The sequence below is a fragment of the Brachypodium distachyon genome, chromosome 4 (assembly GCF_000005505.3).
Source record: "Brachypodium distachyon strain Bd21 chromosome 4, Brachypodium_distachyon_v3.0, whole genome shotgun sequence".
Classification (NCBI taxonomy): Eukaryota; Viridiplantae; Streptophyta; class Magnoliopsida; order Poales; family Poaceae; genus Brachypodium; species Brachypodium distachyon.
This window is the reverse complement of record NC_016134.3, coordinates 28,169,700-28,179,104: the sequence shown is the minus strand read 5'-3', so window position 1 is coordinate 28,179,104 and position 9,405 is coordinate 28,169,700. Positions and strand designations below refer to the sequence as shown.

At 50.3% G+C, this 9,405-nt stretch overlaps 1 protein-coding gene across 1 annotated transcript; it reads right to left on the bottom strand.

Moving 5' to 3' along the window:
• Positions 1–7,680: 7,680 nt before the first annotated feature.
• LOC100824012 (sphinganine C4-monooxygenase 1) lies at positions 7,681–8,610 on the bottom strand. Its single transcript, XM_010240949.1, has 3 exons — positions 8,356–8,610; positions 8,072–8,292; positions 7,681–7,918 (listed from the first exon to the last, which is right to left on the bottom strand). The coding sequence occupies exons 1-3, from the start codon at positions 8,608–8,610 to the stop codon at positions 7,681–7,683; spliced, it is 714 nt and encodes a 237-aa protein (XP_010239251.1).
• Positions 8,611–9,405: the final 795 nt, after the last annotated feature.

Sequence of the window (9,405 nt, the reverse complement as noted above, 5' to 3'; positions counted from 1 at the left end):
AAACCCTAAACAGCAATATTAAACCCTAAACAACAATATTTAAACCCTAAATAGTTAGATTAAACCCTAATTAACTACAACTAACCATAAACAGCAAGATTAAACCCTAATTGGACGCTAAACAACAAGATTCAACTTCGAAATTAAAAAATTCTACCCTAACCTAACCTAACAGCAAGGGAGAGAGAGAGAGAGAAAGAGATAGCGTACCGGGGTCGGGGCCGGGGCCGCGACGGCGAGGGTCGTCGGGGCCGGGGCCGGAGTCGGAGTCGGGGTCGTGGACGGGGTTGCGGCGGAGACGGCCGGGGCCGAGGTCGGGGCGGCCGGTGGAGGCGGCGGCGTCGAGGCGGCCCGGCCGCACCCCCGGTGGAGGCGGCGGCGTCAAGGCGGAGCCGCCGGATCCAGATCCGGCGGCGCACTCTTCGTCGTCCGTTGCGACCCCCCGCTCGGGTCCTTCGAAGACATAGTGGCGGCAGCAGCGGCTAGGGTTAGGGTTTCGGCGAGGAGGCGAGGAGAAGGGCGGCGGCAAGGGAGGCGCGAGGGAGGGGACGAGAGGTGAGGGAGAAGGGCAGCGGCGGCGGCGCGAGATTTGGGCAGCGCTTCGCCGTCGGGGAGGTCGAGGAAGCGCTGCGGGTCGAGAAGACGCGCGCTTCGGATACGAAAATTTTCGCTAAGTCTGGCTCTGCAATATATATAGGGAACATCAACAGTGGCGGGTATTTTGTGGATACCTGCTACGGGTGACCCCTCCTAGGGTTATTGGTACAGGAGACCACCGGTGGCGGGGATTTCTAGATACCCGCCATTGGTGACCCACCAGTAGCGGGTATATCAAAACCCCGCCACTGGTAATTGGAACAGGAGTGAGGGTTCACCACATTCCTGTTCCACGCACCAGTGGCGGTGATATTGTATATACCCGCCACTGGTTAATATTTTGGCTCTAGTATTATATTATTATTATATTCTGTGTCTCTCTGAAAATTTGGCATGGAGGCTTCTCACACAACAATATGCCTATATATGAAGTTTGGTGTCAAAATTTCAAATGAAGCCCATAGAATACCATATCGGGATCATCTAGGTAGATATCTCTGATATCTTCTAAGCCAACATCCAAATTGTATCATTATAACAACTTTGGGTTTGATTTTTCCATGTGGCTTCATTAGACTGAGAGGTGTTCTCATGCCAAGTTTCAGCTCATATTGATGAAAATTGAATTTAATGGAATTAAATTAGCACCAAATCCACACATAATCACAGAAATTTGTATGAAATACTATGCATTAATGTCTAAAACTTGTATTGGGAACAAACAATATTATTATACACCTAAAAGTATAACTGCTATATTTTTTGGGAACGCAGAGAATATAATAGGATTATAATAGTGCATTCTGAGATCATTACCAGTGGCGGGTTTCAGGAAAATCACCGCCACCGGTGAGTTGGGCAAGATTTGGGAAATTCCTAAGTCCTGTAGCATTCACCAATGGCGGGTTTCAGGAAAATCACCGCCACTGGTGCCAAGTTCCGGTGGCGGGTTTCCCTGTAATCACCGCCGCTTGTGCTTTAAGTCACCAGTGGCGGGTTCCTCTGACGTCACCGCCATTGGTGGCCTTCTGCGGGCTGCCGCGCGAGGACCTCGCTAGTTTACAGGCGTTTCGACCAGTATAAATAGCTTTCTCCCCCTCCCACTGCAGATTCCGAATAAAATCAAATGTCGCTCTCTCGTCCACTCCCGTTCACCTGGCCTGTGGGCCCGGTACCCTATGTGTGCACTGGTGGTCTCGGATTATAGCCCTGTGGGCCCGTGCTCTTCTGGCCTAGTAGGTAGTAGGCACCTCCCGGGTTCTCGCCTGCCTGGGCCCGAACGCGAAACAGCCTAGTTGACCGGGCGGGCTAAAAAAACTTTTTTCCCTCCTTTTCTGGTAGCACGCACCAGTGGCGGGTTTCACGGAAATCACCGCCACGGGTGCCCGCTTCTGGTGGCGGGTTTCCCTGTAATCACCGCCAGCGGTACCCCTTCCAGTGGCGGTTTTCAGGAAATCACCGCCACTGGTGGCCTTCAACGGGCTGCCGCGCGAGGCGAGGTGGGAGTTTAGTCCCACCTCGCTAGTTTACAAGCGATTCGACCAACATATAAGGCTTTCCTCCCTTCTCCCATCAGTTTCCGAATATTCCTCTCGCCTGTCTCTTGTGCACCTCGCCTGGCCCGGTACCTGTATTGTTCTTTGTGGGCCCGGATTACAGCCCCGTGGGCCCAGGTCTGCTCTGGCCTAGTAGGTAGTAGGCTGCTCCCGGGTTCGCCTGGCTGGGCCCGAACTTAAAACTTTTTTTTTCTCCTTTATAATGAAAATAACATGTAATAAGATTTAAAAAAATCCATATCTCTTAATTCTTTTCGAAATCGAAACAAGCAAATAAAATATGCATTCATAGTAGAAAAATATTGCGAACAAATTTACGGCATTTGTTTTAAAATTTGAACAAGTTAAAATTCGAACCTCGTTAGAATTCAAATTACATTGAAAATCATCGACGAGCATAATTGATCAAAATTACACAAATAGTGAACTATTAGACAATTTTGTCTTTTTTTCTTTGTTGTCTTCTCTTTCCTCTTATACGTTTGGACCTCATCGTGGTTGCTTCTGGCGTAGGCCCCGTCTTGTGTGGATAATTTTGACTTCTTTTTTGTTCGAATCGTCCGTCTTGCCACCTCTTCTTCTTGCCTGGTCATGGGATCGGGTAAACCTTCATAGTCTTGTTGTGAAGTTACTCCGTCGACCCCAACAATGCTCCTTTTACCTCTCCTCATGACTACGTGGTTTTTCGCTATCGGGTCTTCTATGAAGAAGATTTGTTTGCATTTGGAAGCAAACTGCCATGGTTGAAGCAGTGCCGAGATTCTTTTGACGTTCACCTGATGACGGGGAACCTCTTTTGGCAGAATCATTGTTGTGAACCTATGATCTTCATGCCTGACATCGCGTGCCCATCTGATGCGAAACATGGAGATGGTGGTGAAGGTGTAGTCAAGCTCCCAGATCTCTTCGACCACGCCGAAATACGCTTCAGTCTGGCCTTCGCTGTCGGTCCCTGTCTCAGCTACGAGCACTATACCACTGTTTTGGTACGTACTCTTACGGTCTTGAGCCTTGGTGTAGTACGTATATCCATTCATTCCGTACGACTGGTATGTCATGACGTTGCGGTCGGGAAGCCGTGACAACTTCTGGACAATCTTCTCATCTTCATTCGCCGCAGCCCTTGGATACCAAAGATCCTTGAGCCACATGGCGAATGTAGAATTGTGTTTTCGCTTGATCCAATCATCATTCCTGTTAGGATTGAGGTTTCGAAGTTCTTCGATGTGCATGTTGATGAACGGCTCGACCTCTGGCGTAAGTTGCCGCACCATTGTGTGTGCTCTTATAAAGTCGTCCATTCTTTGGCGGGCATGCACATCAAGATCCTTCTAGCCAAGCCCACCTTCACCTTTTAGTTTCCCCTTATGTCGTGATTCAGGGACCCCTATGGGTTTGTGGTCCGCCAACCAATCAGTGCAAAACTCAACGCACTCTTCTGCATGATAGCCTTCCATGATGCTTCCTTCGGGACGCCCTCCCTTACAAACATATCGCTTCAGCACCCCGTTGTATCATTCGGGCCCAAACATGTTGTGCAGGACGATGGCCCTAACAATAAGATCTCATCGGCGACGTGGACCATCAGATGGACCATAATGTCGAAGAACGTTAGGGGAAAGAACATCTCACATTCGCACAATATCTGTATCCTTGCATCCCTCAGTTGCAGGCAACGGTCTACCGTGATGGACTTCGGGCCGATCGTGTCGAAGAAATCACAGAGCTTCATGACCGTCTCTGTCACCCATGGCTCCATGCAGCCTCTTATTGCAACCGGAAGTAGTTGCGTGAGAATCACATGGCAGTCATGAGACTTCATGCCAACCAGCTTGTGGCTCTTCATGTGAACGAGTTTCTTGATGATGGATGATTAGTTCGATGGAACTTTGATGCCATGGAGACACTCGCACATTCTATGCAGCTCGGCTTTGCTCAGACTGTAACATGAAGGTTTGCATCGCGTATATATCGTGCGTTCACCATCCTTGTTTTCCTGTGGCACCTCTTCCTCTATCGGCCACAGCTTCTCCCTTATCCCCATCCACTGCAGGTCCTTCCGTGCCTTTGGTCCATCTTTTGACTTGTCCGTGTGGTGCATCATCAAGTCCAACGGCTGTCACACACGTTCTTCTCGACATGCATGACGTCTATGGTGTGACGGTTTCGTAAGAACCTCCAGTAAGGCAGGTCCCAGAACACGGACCTCCTCTTGTACGTAAGGCCGCCATCTGGACCAGCAGCCGGCTGTGCTTTCCCGGCCACGACTTCGAGGTCCCTGACAATTTCGTATACTTCGTGTCCAGTCAGTTCCCTCGGTTTGTGCCGCCTCTCCGCCCTCCCGTTGAAGTTTTTCTTATCATCCCTCCACGGATCCTTCATCTCCAGCCACTTATGGTGTCCCATGTACACAATATTTTTTGATTCTGGCAGGAACAACCCTTCTGTCTCGTCCCCGCACTTTGTGCACGCTTTGTACCCATGTGTTGACTGGCACGATGAGTTCCCGTTCGCCGGGTAGTCATGCACACATGTCAAGAGAGCTGCTCGAAGGGTGAACTCCTCCTTCTTATGAGCGTCCCAAACCTTTCGACCCTTCTCCCAAAGCTCCTTGAGCTCATCCTTCAGCAGCTCCAGATACACGTTCAGATCAGCTCCAGGCTGCTTAGGGCCTTGTATGAGCATTGATAGGTGGATGTACTTCCTCTTCATGACAAGCCATGTGGGGCGGTTGTATATGAACAGGATCACCGGCCATGTGCTGTGTTTGCTGCTCAAGTTTCCGAACGGATTGATCCCGTCCATACTCATCCCGAACCTGATGTTCCTAGGCTCAGAGCCGAACTCGGGGAATTCGCCGTCCAGAGTCCCCCATTGAGCCGCATCTGCGGGGTGTCTGAGGACTCCATCATCGTTGCGGTACACGCCCTCAGGATCGATATCCGCTTGAGTCGCGTCGTGGTAGATGGCAGATACCAGACGCTCCTTCTCGTTCTGGAACCTACGCTCCAGCCTGGTGCCACATGGGAGATACCAGACCATCTTTGCCGCCGCACCACGCTTCAATTCTTCTTCCTCGCCGCCGTCAGGATTGGGGTCTTTCTTCCTGTATCAGGATGTTTTGCATGCTGGACACCTGTGCATGTCTTTGTACTCGCCCTTATATATGATGCAGTCCAGCGGACAAGCATGATATCTGATGACCTCTAACCCGAGAGGGCATGTAACTTTCTTCGCCTCGTACGTGCTCTTAGGCAACTTGTTGCCCGAAGGAAGTACCGTACGTAAGTAACTCAGAATCTCCGTGAATCCCGAGTCCACGATGTTGTATTTTGCCTTTATACGCAAAAGCTCGAGCGTTACTTCTAGCACACTGTTATCCACGCCTCCATTTTCATATAACGGTGTCTCGGCATCCTCCCTCAGCTTCTCGAACTTACGGGACACCCTCTCATCCTCGGGGTCATCCAACTGATTCTGCACATGCTGATCGTCCAGCATTTCAGTCATCCTACCGGTTGGAACGTCCTGTATTGGATCCTCGCCACGGTATGCTTCTTCACCAGGCTGATCGCCAGACTCCATGTTTTCCATCTCAATGCCGTCATCGACTTCAATGCCATCCTCCCCGTGAGAAGTCCCCCTTGAATAACCAGACACAAATCCTCGCATGAGCAAGTGCATCTCGACATTCTCTAGCTCGTACAGCTTGCTGTTCCGACATCTCACACAGGGACAACACATCTTATCACCCCTTTTCCTATGCATATCTTCCACGCCGGCAGCGACAAAAGTCTTTAGCCGCTCTATCCACTCAACACGTAACCTGTTCTCGTACATCCAAGCACGGCCCATCGAGCTACAACACAATTTTTTTTAAAAAATAAACAAATCAGCTTGATCGACAAAAATGGAAAATTTCGGCATGACCTTTGCTAAAAAATAGCATTTTGCACTACGAAATTCAATACCTGCATCAAAACAAATTACCCCCGCCCACATCGGCACGACGGCCGGTATCACATCACATAAGAAATACACGGCACGAAGGCCGGTATCAACACACATTTAATATGCTCAACACGCACGTACACCGGTCCCGAGGTTAAGCTTAACCCTAGGGCTACCCCCCAGGGGCTAAGCTCCCCCATAAGCAGCAGCGGCCATGGACTCCAGAGAGAGAACTAGAGAGAGGGCTGCAGAGAGAGAGAGAGAGAGCTAGAGAGAGAGGGAGCTCATCGAAGCAAAATTAAAGCGAGAGAGAGAGGGATCCGGGAGGGAGGGCCCTCACTAGGGTGAGGGGGAGCTCTAGAGACAGCGGGGGCAGCCCGGGAGAGCCGCCGAAGAGAGATCAGGGCCGGATTTGCCACCACCGGCCACCGCGCCATTAATGGCTTTTTGGCCAAATTGAAGAAGAAGAAGCGGAGGAAGAAGGGATAGAAAGAAGAAGGAGATGGGGGGGGGGGGAGAGCTACCTTCGAGCCGCCGCCATCAATTTTGGCAGGGCTTTGCCACCGGTGAGGAGTAGAGCTGCAGCTGGTCCAAGACAGACGCGCGAGATCGAACAGCTTCGGGCCTCAGGTTACCCGCCACTAGTGCTCTCCCACCAGTTTCCCCTCTTTAGTCCCACCTCGCTAGTTTACATGAGTTCCGACCAGCATAAAAAGGATTCCGCCGCTCCACTTACCGGTGGTTACTACTCGGTGTTCACTGTGTTCCCCGTTCCGGTTGACTACTAAACGAATGATCAGGCGGTGCTTAAAGGGTTCAGGGAAGGTCACTGAGACTGAGTAGTACCATCATGTATCAAGTGGCCTATCAGTGACGGGTCTTTTTTACGGCCGCCACCGGTGGTTGTTAGGGTTTCCATGGCCATTTTCAGTGGCGGTGAAAAACGCCGCCACTGGTGATGGACCACCAGTGGCGGTGACTTGTTTCGGAACAATATTCACCGCCACTGGTGGCGCTCGTGGATGCCTCGAGAGGCCTCCAGTGGCGGTGTGTTTTTTGGTCCGTTTTAACCGCCACTAGAGGGGGATCATGGATGGGGTTTTCTGTAATAGTGTTGTTTAGGTGTATTCATTTAGGCATTAATTATAAGATATGTCACTGAGAGAGATGACATATTGTATAATATGTTTTGTTGTTTTATCTAAATGATGTGGAACACGCTATTATCAAACATTTATATGAAATGCCCTTATATGACATGCTTAACATTTGAAAAGAAAATGGAAGTACTCAGTATGTAACACGACATGCGGCGCACTAAAAACTTCGCGTTTCGATGATTACCATGTTTTTTTTACCAAAGAAATACTTTATTCAAAAGAGTTCATAGATGTAGTGAACTAGCTAGGCACACATGTGCAGCTACACAACGATACATGTATGACTAGAAAACATATGCTTATTAAGCTAGTAGCAAATTTACATAGTTATTTCCCTAAACTAACATCATTATACATGCAAAACAAAACAGTTTCGAGACACCCTCACGGATGGTTTCATGAGGCGTCTTAATTATTTAGGAGGAGGCAGTAGCACTACTCTCCACCGACGGTTCGAGACGCGTCTTAGGCACCGGTTTTGGCCGCAAAAGTCGGAGCTTCAGCCCCCCGCCGCCTGGCCTCTCCTCCACGGCATAGGGCATCTGCGTCCCAAAGAGCTTGTCCCACGTGACAAAGAACAGATCCGAGAAGTTGTGTCTAACCCCACCGGGCATGTGGTGCACGCCGTGGTAGGCAGCGCCGTTCCACAGGGGTTGGAGGAACCGGGGCATCAAGCACACGCCGCAGTGGTTGTCGATGCCCTTGATATTACAAAGCGTGAGAAACATGGCCGTGGCACGTGGCGACAACCCGGAGACAAAAAGCGCCAGCGAGACGCCCACGGTGTCCGCCATGAGCGCCTCCAGCGGGTGCCCGTAGATGGTGCCGTAGGCGTAGGGAACCACAATGCGGTGGTGCCATGAGTGCAGCTTCCTATACAGGAACCGGCTCCGGTGCGCAAGCCGGTGCCACGCGTACCGGTACCCGTCGAACACCACCACCGCCACCGCCACTCGACACGCCGCCCCTAGGTACGACGAGGAGGAGGTGGTCGCCGCCGCCGCCGCGTTGGATGATCCTCCCGCGACCTATGCATACATGGAGAATCAATGTTACTTGTCGTTTAACCAGAGGCCGCTATGGTGGCCAGCCGGCGAGGCAATTAAATTACTTACCATGGTGAGCAAGGCGACGCTGAGGAGCTGCAAGAAGTGCTGGAAGAGGACGTTCAGCAACACGTCTCGCTTGGACACCATGTTCTTGCTGTCTTCGTCTTCCTTGGTGCTGAGCCTGTACCTCTCCATCAGCCGCCCATGGTCGATGGCCATGTGCACGCCGGAGTAGGCCCAGTACACGGCGATCGGCGCGACGGCGGCCAGAGCCTCGTCGGAGTACAGCACCTCCATGCCTCTACTCTCTCTAAGCTTCAATATGCGCTGTTAATTTCCCGTATACTATACCTCGTGTTGATAGCTATAGCTTTGTTTCTTAATTTGCAACGAGTGCCTCTGTCGTGTTGTCACCATATATGGGTTTTGAGTAAAAGTTTGTAGGATATCCCTTATTTATATACACGTACATATATCCATGGTACTTTCTCTGGTCGGTATTACTTGTCGAAATAATATGGATCGAAATAATATGTGTCAGAATGAGTAGCTTATTTTGCATGGGCCATGATTAATTCCAATGGTGCATGCATGGCGGGGTTGACGAAGCGGGAAGCTGGGAGCATAAACAATTTGACCGCATACAAGTCAACAGTGCATGGTTGCCATGTTTGATCGCTGTGAAGCCTGGATGCGGTTAATTGGGTCCTACAAGGAATAGGGAGGGGGGAGGCCCCGGCTGACTTTAAGAGAGGTCGGGGTCGCAATACCATGCATAATTTGGCACGTTGTGCAAGCGCCTCAAATAAATACGCCTTCCAGCATTTCTACCCTGTCCTCAGCTGCCGCATCGTTCTAATTGGAGTAACTGGAGCTTGTTAGCTTAACGAGGGGGATACAACTTACAAGAGGTCACAACCAAGGTTTTTGGTATCAGACTTTTCTTCTTCGAGGGACCAGGATTACCGGATATAACTTTTGATAAAAAAATTCAGTGAGTGAAGCTATCTTTCGTAACTAGGGTGGGGGGGTAGGTGGGAGTAGTCAAGATTTTGAATCACGATGATCCAATTCGCACACACAAGAAAAAAA

What these genes read in the sequence shown, in the direction of transcription:
- LOC100824012 (XM_010240949.1), bottom strand. Translation starts at nt 8,610, where the DNA reads ATGGAGGTGCTGTACTCCGACGAGGCTCTGGCCGCCGTCGCGCCGATC. An exon ending in GTAATTTAATTGCCTCGCCG is followed by an intron (nt 8,293 to 8,355) that starts GCTGGCCACCAT and finishes ATGTATGCATAG; the next exon opens with GTCGCGGGAGGATCATCCAA. An exon ending in GGCACCATCTACGGGCACCC is followed by an intron (nt 7,919 to 8,071) that starts GCTGGAGGCGCT and finishes CCGGTTCCTCCA; the next exon opens with ACCCCTGTGGAACGGCGCTG.